At 45.5% G+C, this 17,394-nt stretch overlaps 2 protein-coding genes and 1 long non-coding RNA gene across 8 annotated transcripts in view; 2 read left to right on the forward strand and 1 right to left on the reverse strand.

The window, feature by feature from the left end:
• KIAA0100 (KIAA0100 ortholog) overlaps positions 1–8,142 on the forward strand; it is a 31,105-nt gene extending 22,963 nt beyond the window's left edge. For all 3 annotated transcript variants that reach the window (XM_032281040.1, XM_032281039.1, XM_032281041.1), the window contains 13 exons: positions 434–533; positions 762–944; positions 1,264–1,385; positions 1,866–2,021; positions 2,108–2,229; positions 3,195–3,375; positions 5,275–5,361; positions 5,595–5,705; positions 5,841–5,976; positions 6,085–6,215; positions 6,393–6,494; positions 6,794–6,928; positions 7,349–8,142. In XM_032281040.1, the coding sequence (XP_032136931.1) occupies positions 434–533; positions 762–944; positions 1,264–1,385; positions 1,866–2,021; positions 2,108–2,229; positions 3,195–3,375; positions 5,275–5,361; positions 5,595–5,705; positions 5,841–5,976; positions 6,085–6,215; positions 6,393–6,494; positions 6,794–6,928; positions 7,349–7,531 (1,749 nt within the window). In that variant the 3' untranslated portion in view covers positions 7,532–8,142. The remainder of the gene's footprint in view (positions 1–433; positions 534–761; positions 945–1,263; positions 1,386–1,865; positions 2,022–2,107; positions 2,230–3,194; positions 3,376–5,274; positions 5,362–5,594; positions 5,706–5,840; positions 5,977–6,084; positions 6,216–6,392; positions 6,495–6,793; positions 6,929–7,348) is intronic.
• The window catches only part of LOC116553499, a 14,310-nt gene continuing 1,849 nt past the window's right edge, over positions 4,934–17,394 (reverse strand). Inside the window, exon 2 of the long non-coding RNA XR_004269768.1 lies at positions 4,934–6,305. This is a non-coding gene — a long non-coding RNA (uncharacterized LOC116553499). The remainder of the gene's footprint in view (positions 6,306–17,394) is intronic.
• RSKR (ribosomal protein S6 kinase related) lies at positions 8,276–12,463 on the forward strand. Of its 4 annotated transcripts, none has more exons than XM_032281054.1 (12): positions 8,276–8,482; positions 8,880–9,128; positions 9,223–9,318; positions 9,419–9,487; positions 9,881–9,950; positions 10,201–10,305; positions 10,483–10,523; positions 10,774–10,801; positions 10,913–11,002; positions 11,087–11,175; positions 11,315–11,425; positions 11,874–12,463. In XM_032281054.1, the coding sequence occupies exons 1-12, from the start codon at positions 8,426–8,428 to the stop codon at positions 12,093–12,095; spliced, it is 1,227 nt and encodes a 408-aa protein (XP_032136945.1). In that variant the 5' UTR covers positions 8,276–8,425; the 3' UTR covers positions 12,096–12,463. The 4 variants fall into 4 exon arrangements, with proteins under 4 accessions (XP_032136945.1, XP_032136947.1, XP_032136946.1 ...); XM_032281056.1 differs by having other exon boundaries at positions 9,223–9,306; XM_032281055.1 differs by having other exon boundaries at positions 8,883–9,128.

The following is a 17,394-nucleotide window of genomic DNA, read 5'->3' on the forward strand; positions in this document are numbered from 1 at the left end:
GTGAATCAAAATAATTCAGTCCCCTTCTCCCATGGCAACATTGTCAAAGTGGTTATCTATCTGAAGATAGAAAACAGCAAGAACGCAAATGGAACAAATACCAAAATGGGTGGGAAAGACTTTTTTTTTTAAATGAGATATTTTGCCCATGACATGATTAGATTTGAACCTCACTCATTGTTTTTCTGGCTTGAGTCCTGTGGGCCTGGCAAAGTGTGCATGTAACTCAATTGGGTTGGAGAATTTGGGTATACTGGGGCAAGAGAATGAGACAAACATGTCCTCTATCCTGCGAGATGGTTCAAGCTATTCCAGGCAGTGGAGCTCTAGATAATATATGTAAATACTTAAAACATAGAGATCTGTCACCCAGTTGGCCATGACAAGCCACTGTTTCCCCAGGAGCTAAATTTGCCTGTATCTCTGTCTTCAGGTGAAGAATATTGAGGAGCACCGGCAGCGTAGTCTGGACTCTGTGCAGGAGCTGATGGAGAGTGGGCAGGCAGTGGGCGGCATGGTTACCACAACCACAGGTCAGCTGTCCCCCTCTTCCATGTCAAATGATTAGGAGCAGATGTGCATCCCAAAGGGACTTCATTTTCCTACCTATTCTTAATGTCAGTGTATGTTGGAGTAGGACCATTTTGTGCTATGCTAGGTTGAAAGCAGTGTTTCTGGAGTTTCCCAGACATAGCTGGGAGGCTCTCACATTACTTTTATTGAGAATGTCTTTTTCTTATCTCTTTCCCACCTCTTCCCAGATTGGAACCAGCCAGCGGAGGCACAGCAAGCTCAGCAAGTCCAGCGGATCATTTCGCGTTGCAACTGCCGAATGTACTATATTAGTTACAGCCATGACATTGATCCTGAACTAGCAACTCAGATTAAGCCACCTGAAGTTCTTGAGAACCAGGAAAAGGAAGATCTCCTAAAGAAGCAGGAAGGTATTCAGGGCTCGAAAGGCTTTTAAGGGGGGACTTTGAAATAGTAGAGTTATTAAAAGTTCACTGTGCACTGGCATTAACATTTCACTTTGCTCTACTTTTTGTAAGTTCTGTTATTAGAAAATAACCTCTATTCTTGGAGGGAGCTGGGATGAATGGGCATTGCTTATGATTCTGAAATAAACATTTCTGCCCATGAGTACCTCTCACCCTTTCTGTGGGGTTGACTAGTGGGGTGGTTCCAAATGTGGGTTAGGAGATGGAGTAGATATTTAGGTAGAAACTTGAGCCTTTTATTTAGCTGCTAACAATTATCTAGGGGCTGTGGATACCTTCACCCTTATCCACCATGAGCTGGAAATTTCCACTAACCCAGCTCAGTATGCCATGATCCTGGACATCGTCAACAACCTGCTGCTGCATGTAGAACCCAAGCGGAAGGTGAGCACGGGTCCTTGTAGAATGCTGGTTAGCCTCACAGGAACACCCAGACTTTGTGCTTTATTTGGCCTCATGCTTCACACGGAAAAAGGGCCTTGTGGTTAACACATCCTCTTAGTCAGCAGTGGCAGTTGGAATCCTACTTATTTAGAAAAGGCCTGAGTGTCTCTCAGACTGTAGGGCTTGTTTGCCTTATTGTTTTCTCCTAGTCATTTCTCTACCCAGTCACCTAGACACTTGTAAAAGCATTAACTATTCCCTGCTTCCACCTCCATCTGCATCCCCTTGGGCCTGACTTGTTGTGAAATCCACATTGCCAGATTTTCTGCATTGACCTACCACTGTTGCTATTAACAGTGACAGATAAAGGTTAGCTTTCTAGAAGAGATTCCCCCCATTTCTTTCTCCTTTCTCTATTTCACTTTACTGTAAGAATTGTCTATTTAGAAATCCTATTCATTTCCCTTTCCATTCCTTTAGGAACATAGTGAGAAGAAGCAACGGGTCAGGTTCCAGCTTGAGATCTCTAGCAATCCAGAGGAGCAGCGCAGCAGCATACTGCATTTGCAGGAGGCTGTGCGGCAGCATGTGGCCCAAATACGACAGCTGGAGAAGCAGATGTATTCTATCATGAAGGTAGTCACTGCAGATAGATAGTCAAGGACCAGGAAGTCTCCTAGAATGAGGGAGATCTCCTCTCAATTTCTATCCTGGTTCCCTAGTCTTTGCAGGATGATAGCAAGAATGAGAATCTGCTTGACCTGAACCAAAAGCTTCAGTTGCAGCTAAACCAGGAAAAGGCCACCTTGCAGCTGGAAAGTGAAGAGCTGAATATCCTCATCAGGTACCCCAGTATTCTTTCCTTACTCTTTTCCAGTGCCTCAGCTAGAGGCAGTTCTTCTCTTCCTTGTCCATGTTCTGACTATCTTTAGGTCTAATGTGCATTATCAAAGGCTCATGTAGGAATAGGTTCAGACACCTCTTCCTGGAAAAGAAAAATGGGTAGTTGGGAAAGATCACTTTTTTTAAAAAAAAAAAATAGAGTTTTGCTCTTGTTGCCCAGGCTGGAGTGCAGTGGCATGATCTCGGCTTACTGCAACCTCCGTCTCCTGGGTTCAAGTGATTCTCCTGCCTCAGCCCCCCAAGTAGCTGGGACTATAGGCGTGCGGCACCACATCCAGCTGATTTTTGTATTTTTAGTAGAGACGGAGTTTCACCATGTTGGCCAGGATGGTCTCAATCTCCTGACCTCGTGATCCACCCGCCTCGGCCTCTCAAAGTGCTGGGATTACAGGCGTGAGCCACCATCCCCAGCTGAAAGATCACTTTTATGGCCTTTTTGTTTGTTTGTTTGTTTTTGATCTCCTTTTTTTGTACCTGTATATGTCAAGGAATTTTATGGCCTTGATACTATGCATCTGAATTGAAAATATATTTTTTTTAAATGAACCTGACATAACAAACATGAAAATATCTTGAAGTTGATCAGTATACAATTGCATATATAATTGTAGGAATTATTAGTGGGAAGATACTACTTTATCAAGAAGCTATAGAGCTGAAAGATGGGGTTTATGTTTCTATGACCTAGAATGTCAGGAGCAATAAATTCAGTGAAAAAAAATTTAGGGACTTTCTAACCCAGAATAGGTTAATTTTTGAGTTTACCTCCTGCATCTTTTTTTTTTTTTTTTTTTTAACCCAAGCAGCACTATCTTGAACCCCCTGCATCACTCTAGAGCATACCACCCTACCCCCAACCCGTGTGCTATTTCCCTTACTGGCTTTGGCTCCCCTGTCCACTTATAGGTGTTTTAAGGATTTCCAACTGCAGCGGGCTAACAAGATGGAGCTGCGAAAGCAGCAAGAAGATGTGAGTGTGGTCCGTCGCACTGAGTTTTACTTTGCTCAGGCACGATGGCGCCTGACAGAGGAAGATGGACAGCTGGGAATTGCTGAATTAGAGCTGCAGAGGTTCCTCTACAGCAAGGTATCTGGGGTATATGGTCACACAAAGGCAGCTGTGTTGAGAGACATTGACCTAGCTTAGGAGTCTAACTCATAAAAGAGAAATAAAAAGGGGCTATTATATGCTTGTTAATGATGGTATAATTGGAAACATGAGCAGTGCTTCCTTAGACACATCTGTTTATAATGAATGATACACATATAGCTCTGACGCCATAGGGGAGAGTAAGAATGAACAAAGAAATAAAATATTTTTTTAAAAAAGTGATACAGGCCAGGTGTGTGTGTGCCTTTAATCCCACAACTTTGGGAGGCTGAGAGGGGAGGATTGCTTGAAACCAAGAGTTCAACAAAAAATTTAAAAAGTAGTGCATCGGCCAGGCGTGGTGGCTCACGCCTGTAATCCTAGCACTTTGGGAGGCCGAGGTGGGTGGATCACCTGAGGTCAGGAGTTCAAGACCAGCCTGGCCATCATGGTGAAACCCCATCTTTATTAAAAAAAAAAAAAAAAAAAATAGCGCATCATGGTGCACACTTGTGGTCCCAGCTACTTGGGAGACTGAGGCAGGAGGATTGTCGGCCCAGGAATTCGAGCCTGCAGTGAGCTGTCATCATACCATTGCACTCCAGCCTGGGAAACAGAGTGAGACACTATCTCTACAAAAGAAAATAAATAATTAAAAACACATATGATAGGCTGGGTGCAGTGGCTCATGCCTGTAATCCCAGCACTTTGGGAGACTGAGGCTGGTGCATCACCTGAGGTCAGAAGTTCAAGACCAGCCTGGCCAACATGGTGAAACTCTGTCTCTACTAAGAATATAAAAATTAGCCAGGTGTGGTACACATCTGTGGTCCCAGCTATTTGGGAGGCTAAGGCAAGAGAATCGCTTGAACCGAGGAGATGGAGGTTGCAGTGAGCTGAGATTGTGCCGCCACTGCACTCCATTCTGGGTGACAGAACTAGATTCCATCTCCAAAAAAAAAAAATTACAAAAGTTAGCTGGGTGTGATGGTGTGTGCCAGTAAGCCCAGCTACTCAGGAGGCTGAGGCAGGAGAATGGCTTGAACCCAGGAGGTAGATGTTGCAGAGCTGAGATCATGCCACTGAATATCACCCTGGGCAATAGAATGAGACCCTGTCTCAAATTAAAAAAAAAAAAAGATATGATACAGATCAGTTTGATCAAATGCTTTTCTCATTGAGTAAGATTATCCCTAAAAATGTGGCCCAGAGGCAAATAATATTTCATGTCCAGCCTGGAATTGAATCTTCTTTTTTTTTTCTTTCTTTTTTTTTGAGACGGAGTCTTGCCCTATCACCCAGGCTGGAATGCAGTGGCACAGTCTCGGCTCACTGCACCCGCTGCCTCCTGGGTTCAAGTGATTGTCCTGCTTCAGCCTCCTGAGTAGCTGGGATTACAGGCGTGTGCCACCACGCCCAGCTAATTTTTGTATTTGTAGTAGAAATGGGGTTTTACTGTGTTGGTCAGGCTGGTCTTGAATTCCTGACCTCGTGATCAGCGCACCTTGGCCTCCCAAAGTGCTGGGATTATAGGTGTGAACCACCGTGCCTGGCAGGAATAGAATATTCTAATACTGACATTCAGCTTTCCTGCCATTGACATGAAGAAGAGGATGTTATTTATTACTTTCTCCTACAAGGGACATTTGGAAATGAGTTAGACAATTTTTTAATGTCACTATGGCTAGATAGTACTACCAGCATTTAGTGTCCTGGATAATGGTACCCATGAGAAATGCTAGATTAAAGGGTGTTGATTGTATGAGATTGAAGAAGAAAGCAAAGTTGGGATTAGGCATACGTAGAGCCTGAAAACAAACTGGATATATAGCAATTGTCTAGTAGACTTCTGAGAAAGGTTTATTATAGTAGATGGGGCAAAATCTGTCTTTATAGGTGAATAAGTCTGATGACACAGCAGAACATCTTCTGGAGTTGGGCTGGTTCACTATGAACAACCTCCTCCCCAATGCTGTCTATAAGGCAAGTCTTTTTTCCTCCATTCCTAGTCCATTTGCATGTTTTTAGCACAGGGCATTTATAATGGCTCTTTAATATAAATCCACTATGGAAAACAATGTGGTGATCAGAGAGGGTGAAAGCTTGCCCAGCTTAGCAATTCCATTGCTTCTCCTGTCATTCTGCAGAGAGTTTATGGGTTGCTTTATGGCAGGAAGGACATTGGGTTGGGCTGTTATTTACTCTGTATCCTACAGGTAGTACTGCGGCCCCAGAGCTCCTGCCAGTCTGGGCGACAGCTAGCTCTCCGCCTCTTCAGCAAAGTCCGGCCCCCTGTTGGGGGTATCTCTGTTAAGGAGCATTTTGAGGTTAGTAAGCAGTCCCTTAGGGACCTGGGAACAAAGGACATTCAAAAGCCAGCTGTGTGTTACACAATATCAGGAGTAGGTAAACTGATGATGGTGTCTAAGCTTAATTGCTTCTTGAATCTTTTTCCTCTTTAGGTAAATGTGGTGCCTCTCACCATCCAGCTGACACACCAGTTCTTCCATAGAATGATGGGCTTTTTCTTTCCTGGCCGAAGTGTGGAAGATGATGAAGTTGGTGATGAAGAGGATAAGTCCAAACTGGTGACTACTGGTGAGAACTTTTATGATGGAGTGTCAGAAGAATAGAGTAGCAGCCTCAAAGACAGCTGAGACTTCAGAATGAGGATGGATGACAACTGGTGCACTTGCTGTTTCATAGGAATACCAGTGGTGAAGCCTCGGCAGCTGATTGCAACAGATGATGCAGTACCACTGGGCCCTGGGAAGGGTGTGGCGCAGGGTTTGACTCGGAGTTCTGGGGTCAGAAGGTCATTTCGCAAATCACCAGAGGTACCAAACATGCCCCTGATGACAGAAAAATGGGAGAGTCCTGAGGTCCTGTTTGGCGTGGCTTGGGATTTCTTTGGTTTCAAGTCCACTCTAAGGATAAAAGAACAGGGAGATGTTTGGGGTCCTGAGTTTATTCTGATGGATTCAGGGGTCACACTCCTTGCCTGCCTTTCTTAGCACCCTGTGGATGATATTGACAAGATGAAAGAGCGAGCTGCCATGAACAACTCCTTCATCTACATAAAGATTCCACAGGTTCCACTGTGTGTCAGCTACAAGGTTTGCACCACTCAAGCACTTTGTAGAACAGGGTGGGAAGGGAACCAGATAAGATCATCAGAGATTCTAGACAGGGAGACAGCCAGGTTGTTTGTGATGCTGAGTTGTGGGTGATAAATCTGCTGTTCCTCTGCTCCCGTCAGGAGTCAGCACCATTACCAGGCTGAGGTAAGGGGAAATCAGTATCTGTAGGTTATTATTGTAGGACTTGTACTCAGGTGGCTGGCTTGGACTCAAAATGGCAGCTGATGTATTTTTGTCCCCCTCTTTTTTTCTTTCTCCTCTCCCTCCTCTTACAGGGTGAGAAGAACAGTGTGGATTGGGGTGACCTTAACCTGGTGCTGCCCTGTCTGGAGTACCACAACAACACATGGACATGGCTAGACTTTGCCATGGCTGTCAAAAGGGACAGCCGCAAAGCCCTGGTTGCCCAGGTATCCCGCCAGGGCTCATGGCTGTTTGGTTAATGGGGCTGGCAGGCAGATCCTCTTTTCAGGCACATTTTGTTTTAGAATACGTGAACAAATATCCTTGGGAAGGGGCAGGTGCATGAAGTGAGTGGCTTCTATGCTTGCTCTCTCCATGACCTTACTCAGATGATTAAATTCAATGTTTACTGAGTGTTTGATATATCACCATTGATTTTAGGGAACTGAGAGCTAACACAACCTAAAGTTTAGAAGGGGTTATAATTAGACTGTAAGCTTCTTGAAAGCAGTGACCATTTTATCATGCACATTGCTGAATTGTGCCTTGGATGTGTTCAATAAATCTTTGTTGACTTGGTTCATTTTGATTTATTCTGTCTGCCCACTAATATTTACCTTTCCTTTTACTCCTTTCCAATCTGCCAGGTAATCAAAGAGAAGCTAAGGCTGAAGCCTGCAACAGGCTCTGAGGTCCGGGGAAAGCTAGAAACTAAATCGGACCTGAACATGCAACAGCAGGAAGAGGAGGAGAAAGCCCGGCTCCTCATTGGTTTAAGTGTGGGCGACAAGAACCCTGGCAAGAAGTCGATCTTTGGCAGGCGCAAATGATTTGGCGATTTGAGTGGCTGCAGTACAGGATCTGACTCTGGCTCATGCTCCAGGGACTTGTGGAGTGGGAGGGGCTTCCCTTTATCCACCAGGATTTGTTGGTGTCAGAGCCTCTAGGCATTGCTCTTCAGCAGCTGGCCTATTCCCTGCAGGGCATGTGGACAATAATGCTGAGTTCCATCTCACGCTGATCAGGCTCAGGGCCAGAGAGGCAACAAGAGAGCAAGACCCAGGGAATGGGCCCAGGGCAGGACCCGATTCCCTTGGAGTCAAGTGAAAGGGTGGGGGGATAGTCCTGATCAAGTGTGATACATTTTTATAGACATATATACATATATATATTATATATATTTCTAAGTGTAACTGTCCTCCCTCTTTGCCAGGAAACTGAGGGGAGGGGGCTGATCCTCACTCCACTGCCATGTATGAAAGAGGTATTAGTGTTCCAGGGGAGGGGGCAATCAACCCCTCCCGAATCTCTGTGCTAAGTTCACTTGGGAGGTTGGCAATAGGAGCCAGGGCCGGCCATGGGTCCCCCACTTTTCCTCCTGAGATATATCCTGGAGAATGGCAAAAAGATTTAAAGAGAAAAAAAAATATTTTAAATTTGATGCTCGTTTTTTTGTGTGTGTTGAGTGCATGTGTTCAGTCTGTGTATCCCTCCGTTGTCAACCCAAGACATCTAGCAGCTGCCAGTCTGAGGGTGGCTCCTTCCCTCCTCTGTCCTGAAGCTGTATCACAGAAATTTCTAGTCCTAGTGTGACTCTGCCCCCATGCTGATGGGTTTCTGCACAGTGGAAGAGGCGGGGCTTCTGTCATGCAGCATCAGGGAGAGGAATTGCTTATGTAACTGGGACAGCAGATTTAGCAGGAGAGAGGAGGCAGAGGCTGGGGATGGGAGCAGTGAGCTGTCGGCAGGGGCAACACACCCGGGTGGCTGCTTCTCACAAGGTAGGCTATGGGGCTCTGGCAGTCTACTGAGGGGAGGAGAGGGAGACAGGGGCTTGAAGCCTGGGACGTTTTTGGTTAGGAGCATGGCAGTGATTACTGGATGTGGGGGTGGGGCAGGGAGGCTATACTGTGAAAGCATCACAGCTCTATACCAAGGTTCAGGCTGTGTTAATGATGCATTATGGTGAAAATGTCCAACAATTATTTTCCTAGAGGATTTGAATTGTGTCCAGAAAATCCAGGGCTTAGCATAATGCAAGGGTGACAGTATTTTCCTTCATGTTGGAAAATGTACCTCTAGGGGTGGAGACTTAAGGGGAGGGATTACCTAGTAAGATGGGTGGAACCAGCTATGCCTCAGGAGCAGAAAGTTTAGAGTGGCTCCCTTGGTTCTCAGCAGGGTGGCCGTATCTGGGGTCCCTGGGCCCGAGGCTGGAAGAGCCTCTGGTCAGGTATGGGAACCATCAGGTCAGATCTGGAAGAACTATGGGAACTACGGGGGCATCACAGTCTGCTCCAGGAGTCCCTAAGGCCAGCCTCACTGCTGGTAGAGAAGCCTCTGCCTGAGTGGCCAGTGCCTCAGTTCATCAACCTCTTTCTACCAGAGTTTCCTGTTAGGCCCATTAGGGAGCAGCAGCAGCTGAAGGTAAGTCAGTGGAATCCCTGAGTGGGGTCTCGGTCTTTGGGAGAAATTAGAAATCACCAGTCTCGATTGCCCTGTTCTCCATTTCTCTGTACAGATTTTAGGCCTTGTGGCTAAAGGCTCCTTTGGAACTGTCCTCAAGGTGGTAGATTGCACCCAGAAAGCTGAATTTGCAGTGAAGGTAGGGGCTCAGGTACCACATTCTCTGTTTCCAGTGTGGATTCCATACAGGTTGGGAGGAATAAACAATTCAATAGCTCTATTCTCTGTGAGTCATCACTACTCTCCTATAGGTGGTGCCCAAGGTAAAGGTGCTACAGAGGGACACCGTGAGGCAGTGCAAAGAGGAGGTTAGCATCCAGGTATGCACCGAGTCATGGAAAGGATTGTGGAAAGAGCTAGGCCATTGGCAGGGAAAGTACCTTTCTTGTCCACCTTCTTTTCCTGGTTCTGCCTCCTCCATCTGCTTCAACCTAGTTTAAAACTAAAGTAGGTCCTGGGAAAAGTAGCTATCAGCTAGCTATCAACAGTTTTTCCATGTCCTACCAGGGAAATCTCTTAATTCATGTCCCAGTGTATTCCTTAGTATTTGCTGGTTCCAGGATTACCAGGCAGTCAGTCCCAGTTACTGAGTTCCTCTGAACTGAAAAGTGAGGCAGCAATTCTCCCTCTGCACATCTGGGTAATGATTTCTTGTCTGCCTTTGTTCTCAGTGACCCTGTTCCTCCCTAACTTCCTGTTTTCTTTGTCCCTAGCGACAGATCAACCATCCTTTTGTACACAGCTTGGGGGACAGCTGGCAGGGAAAACGGCACCTTTTCATTAGTGAGTGACTGGACTCTCCTCATCCCCCAGGGTCCTTGTACCATACTCCCCACCTGAGATTACCTCTTTGGTTTGTTCTGCCTTTGTTCTGTCCCCCTTCTCATGACACCTCTCTCTCCCAAAGGGAGGGGGAATAGCAGGTGGTATCAGTTTGGGCAGGAGGCCTACAATGCCTTGAGCCCAGGCATTGCAGCTCCCAAACACTGCCTAGATTTCTGGCAATGTATGTAGCTCCAAACTGGCTTTGCAGTGTGTAGCTACTGCAGCACAGATCTGTACTCCCTTTGGTCGGCTGTTGGCTGCTTTCCTGAGGCTTCCATCCGACTCTTTGCTGCTGAGTTGGTCCTGGTGCTGTGTAAGTGAAACAGTGGTAAAGGAAACGGGGAGGGAAGATTTACGTTGGGAAGAAGGAGAGTAAAGAATTAATATTAATTCTGGAGGTCAAAGAATAGGATAAGGATGGGGTGAGGGCTACTAGGGAAAGAGGAAAGGACAGAAACGCTGCAGCACGCCCCATGCTTGCTATCCACAGGTTATCTCCATGACTTGGGCATTATGCATCGAGATGTGAAGGTAGAGTTAAGTGCTTTTTTCCCTTTGTCTGAGAAAGAGCCTCAGTAAGAAGTTCCAATAAGTCCAAGAAATCAGTGGGGGAGCTGAGAACAGTAGACCTTGGGGACCCCATGGGTGCCAAGGATTTGGGCAAGAGCTCTCTGGATATAGATTTGAGTGCTGAGTAGGGCATCACCTTCACGTGGGGTGTATACATGACAAAAGAGTTGAAAGGAAGAGGAAGAATAATTTCTCACCTGTGATCTTTCAGATGGAGAATATTCTTCTAGATGAACGAGGTAAGTCTTTTTTCTTCCCTAGCCCCAGGATGATAGGTGCTTTGGTTTGGGAATAAATCATGGCCGATAAGGGGTGGAACAGTGATGTGGTTGCCTTACCTTCTTTCATAGGCCATCTGAAACTGACAGACTTTGGTCTGTCCCGTCACCTGCCCCAGGGAGCTCGAGCCTACACTATCTGTGGCACTCTTCAGTACATGGGTGAGAGAGGTTAAAGCTGATTTGGGTAAGCACTGGGCAGGATAGCTAAAGGATGTCAGTGACGAATATCTTTGAAATCTGTAGCCCCAGAGGTCCTAAGTGGAGGACCTTACAACCATGCTGCTGATTGGTGGTCACTGGGTGTCTTGCTTTTCTCTCTGGCAACTGGAAAGGTGAGAGAATAGTAGTAGTTTTGGGCAGAGAAGAGCTGTGCCTTGTGGTGGGAAGAAGGAAGACCTTAAGAAATCTTGCCTTATTCCTACTAAAGAATGAACCCCTTCCCCTACCCCTACTCCCTACCTCTTAATTCAGTTTCCAGTGGCTGCAGAGAGAGATCATGTGGCCATGTTGGCAAGTGTGACCCACAGTGACTATGAAATCCCAGCTTCTCTTAACCAGGGCCTCTCACTCCTGCTCCATGAGGTAAGGGTGAGCACTACTTTCCTTCTTGGCTACCAAACCATTCATGCTCTCCTGCCTTCATTAAAGTGATGTTTCCCCATTCTGCTGAATTTTTTACGGGGGGGGCTCCAACTTTACTACCTAACTACTTGCCTTCTAAGCTGTACTGAGTCACATTCCTGAGTTCCTGGTCCCCCAAATCTCCTCCCCATCCAGAACAGAGAGTTCCCTTCTGAGAGAGTGGAGCACTGTACTCTCTTACCATCTGAACACTCACAAGTACAGCTCCATTATTCCCACCTTTGCCCCAAATTAGCTTCTGTTTCTCCCTCTTTCACAAATCATCTACTCTTTAGGGTTCTTATTTCTATCCTCCACAGCTCCATCAACTTCTTTCTTCTTTTCCATCCTTTCTGTTCAGGCTTTCCCTGCCCTAGTCACTCATCTATCATGCTCTATTTCCCTTCAGCTCTTATGCCAGAACCCCCTCTATCGTCTACGTTATCTGCATCACTTCCAGGTCCACCCTTTCTTTCGGGGTGTGGCCTTTGATCCAGAGCTCCTACAGAAGCACCCAGTGAACTTTGTCATGGAGACACAAGCTACCCTGCCCAGTTCAGCAGAGACCATGCCCTTCGATGACTTCGACTGTGATCTGGAGTCCTTCCTGTTCTACCCTATCCCTGCTTGAGCCTCTCTACTGTAAATTGGAGCCTGGCTGGGAGCCTGAAGATCTCTATCCCTGTAGACTCAGTATGACCACCTTGATAATCCAGCTTGTTTTTATTTTGTAATCTCTCACCGTTCTGATCTTCTAGGCTTTAGCCTAGAGTTCCAACCTTGGACATTCGCTACTGGCAGCCAAGCTGGCCCTATTCCTTCCCCATTATACAACCTACCTCCCAATTCAACATCTCAAATCAGGGTGGTGACCTTTTCCTTTTCTTTACTTATCTAGTGCTCCTACCCTTAGGCTGTCAGCCAGAGCTGCTTCCACTTGTTTCTCTGCCATGTTTCCTTTCTTGAGCAATAATAATACTTCATGGGCTCCCAGGGTGCTATTGATGTGTTTAATAGGCTTGTCAGAAGCCATATGAATTTTTTTGTTTTTTTGAGATAGAGTCTTACTCTGTTGACCAGGCGGGAGTGCAGTGGTATGATCTCGGCTCACTACAACCTCTGCCTCCTGGGCTCAAATGATTTTCATGCCTCAGTCTCCAGAGTAGCTGGGATTACAGGCATGTGCCACTACACCTGGCTAATTTTTTGTATTCTTAGTAGAGATGGGGTTTCACCATGTTAGCCAGGATGGTCTCGATCTCCTGACCTCGTGATCCACCGCCTTGGCCTCCCAAAGTGCTGGGATTACAGGTGTGAGCCACTGTGCCTGGCCTTTTTTTTTTTTGAAATAGGGTCTTACTGTGTCACCCAGGTTGCAGTGCAGTGGTGTGATCTCGGCTCACTGCAAATTTCACAGTTGTGAGCCACCACACCCAGCCTGTGAATTTTTCAAAAGTTTGAAAAGCTGGCATTTCAACCCCTAAATATGCAGTTAAAAAATATAATCTGGGCCGGGCACAGTGGCTCACGCCTGTAATCCCAGCATTTTGGGAGGCCAAGGCGGTGAATCATGAGGTCAGGAGATCGAGACCATCCTGGCTAACATGGTGAAACACCATCTCTACTAACAATACAAAAAATTAGCCAGGTGTGGTTGCGCACGCCTGTAGTCCCAGTTACTTGGGAGGCTGAAGCAGGAGAATTGCCTGAACCTGGGAGGCGGAGGTTTCAGTAAGCTGAGATTGTGCCACTGCACTCCAGCATGGGCGACAGAGCGAGAGACTGTCTCAAAAAAAAAAAAAAAAAGATCTGGGAGCTTGAGGCCAGTCTGCAATAAATCTACTTTTTAAAAATTGAAAGGTGAATCAAATAATCTAGTGAAGAAGAAAATGTAAACTGAAATGTGGTGGGTTAAATGTCTTCTCTAGGTCTATAATTAGAACAGTTATCCAAAATAAAATCTGTTTTGAAAAGCATAAGATTATTAAACTGATAATTTCTCCTAGTCAGCCCAGGATTTCGTTTCTGATAGACAAACAAGAAATTAACAGTCATGCAGCAACCTGAAGATTTAGGAGGAGGCCGAGGTGGGCAGATCATTTGAGGTCAGGAGTTCGAGACCAGCTTGGCCAACATGGTAAAACCTTGTCTCTACTAAAAAATACAAAAATTAGCTGGATGTGTTGTCGCACATGTGTAGTCCCAGCTACTTGGGAGGCTCAGGCAGGAGAATCGCTTGAAGCCAGGAGGCCAAGGTTGCGGTGAGCAGAGACTGTGCCATATATCTCAATAACCTTTTCCTTTAGTAAGGAAAATCATCTGGGTCTTAAATTTGTATACAGTTTTGGCCTTTGTGACTTCATTTTTCTTAACTTCTCAAAATTTTCATTTTGGTCCTGAAACTTGAGGGGAAAGTAAGTTTTCATCTAGACCATATTACTCAGTTATATCCAATCTCTCTGGACCAAAGAGAGTCTGGACAGTACTCTATGGTTCTATTTATTAATTCTGTCTCTAGATTAAGCCAGATTTTCCCATGTACAGCTGGCATTTTATTGGCCTCTGCAGAATTGCTTTTTCTGGATTGCACTTTGGCAATCCATATGAAAATCTCTATGAAATTTAATTGCTGGCAGGGTGTGGTGGCTCACACATGTAATCCCAGCACTTTCGGAGGCTGAGGCGGTAGATACCCTGAGGTCCGGATAGTTTGAGACCAGCCTGGCCAACATGGTGAAACCCCGTCTTTAACAAAAAAGTACAAAAATTAGCCAGTCATGGTTACGCACACTGTAGTCCCAGCCACTCAGGAGGCTGAGGGAGAATTGCTTGAAACCGGAAGGCAGCAGTTGCAATGAGTCAAGACTGTGCCACTGCATCCACCCTGAGCAACAGAATGAGATCCTGTCTCAGGAAAAAAATTAAATAAAATAAATTGCTATGGATATTGTAATTGCTATGGATACTGCAAAGGGTGTTTATCATAACAGTTCATAACGTTCTATTTAAGAATGCATAGGAGAAATTTTCTCTGGACCCAGTTATGCTTTTCCTGAATTGCTGTTTGTTTTTACCTTAAGGACACTAAATATCCAACTTATTGTATTTTTCTGTTTGTACTGATACTAGACCATTTAGAGCCCAATTTGTGGCCTACCTTCAGCAAATGTTTATATATTTTGTATGCTGGTCATGTTCTTGGTTCTGTCTTTTCTACCTTTCTTTTCCTTATTCTCATTTTTCTAAGGTTTAATCCTTTTATATTACTATAATATCTGCATCTTTGTAAGCTTTTTTGTAATAAGGTTGGGATATAAATAAATATGACAATATCCTATTATCTCATTTGTTTCTCTTTAGACACTTACATTACTTTTTTAAAGTTGTAATGACCAGAACTGCACACTGGATAAAAACTCTGAACACTAAAAATAGGAATTAATGGTTTCTAAAATAGTAGTTAAGAGCATTCGATTGGAATTTAGGAGACCTGATGCCTGACTCCATTAATAACTATCTAATCGTCTTTAATAAGTTATTTTAACCTCTCTGGATCTTAGTTTCCTGGTGTGTAAAATGAAGGTAAAATAACCACTGGTTCTTTTTTTTTTTTTTTTTTTTTTTTTTTGAGACGGAGTTTCGCTCTTGTTACTCAGGCTGGAGTGCAATGGCGCAATCTCGGCTCACCGCAACCTCCGCCTCCTGGGTTCAGGCAATTCTCCTGCCTCAGCCTCCTGAGTAGCTGGGATTACAGGCACGTGCCACCATGCCCAGCTAATTTTTTGTAGTTTTAGTAGAGATGGGGTTTCACCATGTTGACCAGGATGGTCTCGATCTCTTGACCTCGTGATCCACCCGCCTCGGCCTCCCAAAGTGCTGGGATTACAGGCTTGAGCCACCGCGCCCGGCCAACCACTGGTTCTTAACTATAGGGGATGGGTTGGGATTTCTGTGATGCTGAAATTTATTTACATAAATAAATAAGACAATTTATTCATATAGTTTCTTTTCTTTCCCCTTCCCCTTCCCTGTTCCTTTTCTTTAACAGATGGAAATTCGCCACGTTGCCCAAGGTGGTCTTGAACTCCTGGGCTTCAGTGATCCGCCTGCCTTGGCCTCTCAAAGTGCTAGCATTATAGGTGTGAGCCACTGCGCCTGGGTTGTGATGCTTTTTCTTTTTGAGACTGAGTTTCGCCTTGTCACCCAGACTAGAGTGCAGTGGTGCGATCTCAGCTCACTGCAACCTCTGCATCCTGGGTTCAAGTGACTCTCCTGCCTCAGCCTCCCAAGTTGCTGGGATTACAGGTGCCTGCCACCACACCCGGCTAATTTTTGTATTTTTAGTAGAGATGGGGTGTCACCATGTTGACCAGGCTGGTCTCAAATCCTGACCTCAGGTGATCCACCTGCCTCGGCCTCCCAAAGTGGTGGTATTACAGGCATGAGCCAATGCTCCCAGCCCTGTGATGCTTTTTCAAAGGGCAGATGCAGAGGATTTTATAATACTGTGATAATTAATGTTAGGGTCACCCAACATTATATGGCTTTTGTGATCACAGCAGCACAATGGGTTAAGGTCCTTAAGAAATGGTTAAACATAATGTAACTAAAATCTCTTTCCTAGGTCATATTAGTTTAGAGACCATAATCATGTGAGTGTAGTTTGAATTATTTCTTACCAAATGAGAACATTTTCAACATACTCTTCAGTAGTCTACCACAGCAGTGATTCTCAGGGTGCAGTGGAGTGGGTGACAGAAAATCAAAATTTTGGCTGAGGATGGTGCTTCACACCTGTAATCCCAGCACTTTGGGAGGCTGAGGTGGGAGGATCACTTCAGTCCAGGACTTCCAGGCCAGTCTAGGCAACACAGTGAGACCTCATCTGTATAAAAATATTTAAAAAATTAGCCAGGTGTGGTGGTCCTGTACCACCCAGCTAGTCAGGAGGCTCAGGTGGGAGGATTGCTTGAGCCCAGAAGCTTCAGGTTATGATGATAACATGAAGCTAGGATTTGGCCGCTGCACTACAGTCTGGGTGACAGACAATTCTGATGTGATTATCTCTGGAAGGCATTCTCTCCTCCTAGTCCCTCCACCTCCATTCAGAATCACTGACTTATACCTTTTACTTAGTCACATGAAATTCACTTAATTTGAATATATATATCTACTATATACTCACACACAAAAAAATTCCAGCTGGGCACAGTAGCTCATGCCTATAATCCCAGCACTTTGGGAGGCCAAGGTGGGCAGATCACTAGGTAAGGAGTTCAAGACCAGCCTGGCCAACACAGTGAAACTCTGTCTCTACTAAAAATACAAAAATTAGCTGGGTGTGGTGGCATGCACCTGTAGTCCCAGCTACTTGGGAGGCTGAGGTGGGAGAATTGCTTGAACCCGGGAGGCAGAGTTGCAGTTAGCTGAGACCATGCCATTGCACTCCAGCCTGGGTGATAGTGAGACTCCATCTCAAAAAAAAAAATTTCCTTAGGCAGGGTGTAGTGGTTCATGCTTGTAATCTCAGCATTTTGGGAGGCCAAGGCACGAGGATCACTTGAGACCAAAGTTGGAGACCAAAGTTAGCCAGCCTGGCTAACATGGTGAAGCAAAATCCTGTTTCTACTAACCGTACAAAAATTAGGCGGGCATGGTGGTGTGGGCCTGTAATCCCAGCTACTCAGGAGGCTGAGGCACAAGAATCACTTGGGCCTGGGAGGCAGAGGTTGCAGTGAGCTGAGATCATGCCAATGTACTCCAGTCTGGGCAAACAGAGCCAGACCCTATTTAAAAATCTATTGGCCGGGCGCAGTGGCTCATGCCTGTAATCCCAGCACTTTGGGAGGCCGAGGTGGGTGGATCACGAGGTCAAGAGATCAAGAGATCGAGACCATCCTGGTCAACATGGTGAAACCCCGTCTCTACAT

Source organism: Sapajus apella, unplaced genomic scaffold (assembly GCF_009761245.1).
Source record: "Sapajus apella isolate SASKATOON/1434 unplaced genomic scaffold, GSC_monkey_1.0 scaffold12, whole genome shotgun sequence".
NCBI lineage: Eukaryota > Metazoa > Chordata > Mammalia > Primates > Cebidae > Sapajus > Sapajus apella.

Excerpts from the sequence above, each read along its gene's own strand:
- RSKR (XM_032281054.1), top strand. The coding sequence starts at position 8,426 with ATGGGAGCAGTGAGCTGTCGGCAGGGGCAACACACCCGGGTGGCTGCT. Across the intron at positions 9,319-9,418 it reads CAGTGAAGGTAGGGGCTCAG|GTGGTGCCCAAGGTAAAGGT; the intron begins GTACCACATTCT and ends ACTCTCCTATAG. Across the intron at positions 9,951-10,200 it reads AAAACGGCACCTTTTCATTA|TGTGTAGCTACTGCAGCACA; the intron begins GTGAGTGACTGG and ends CTGGCTTTGCAG.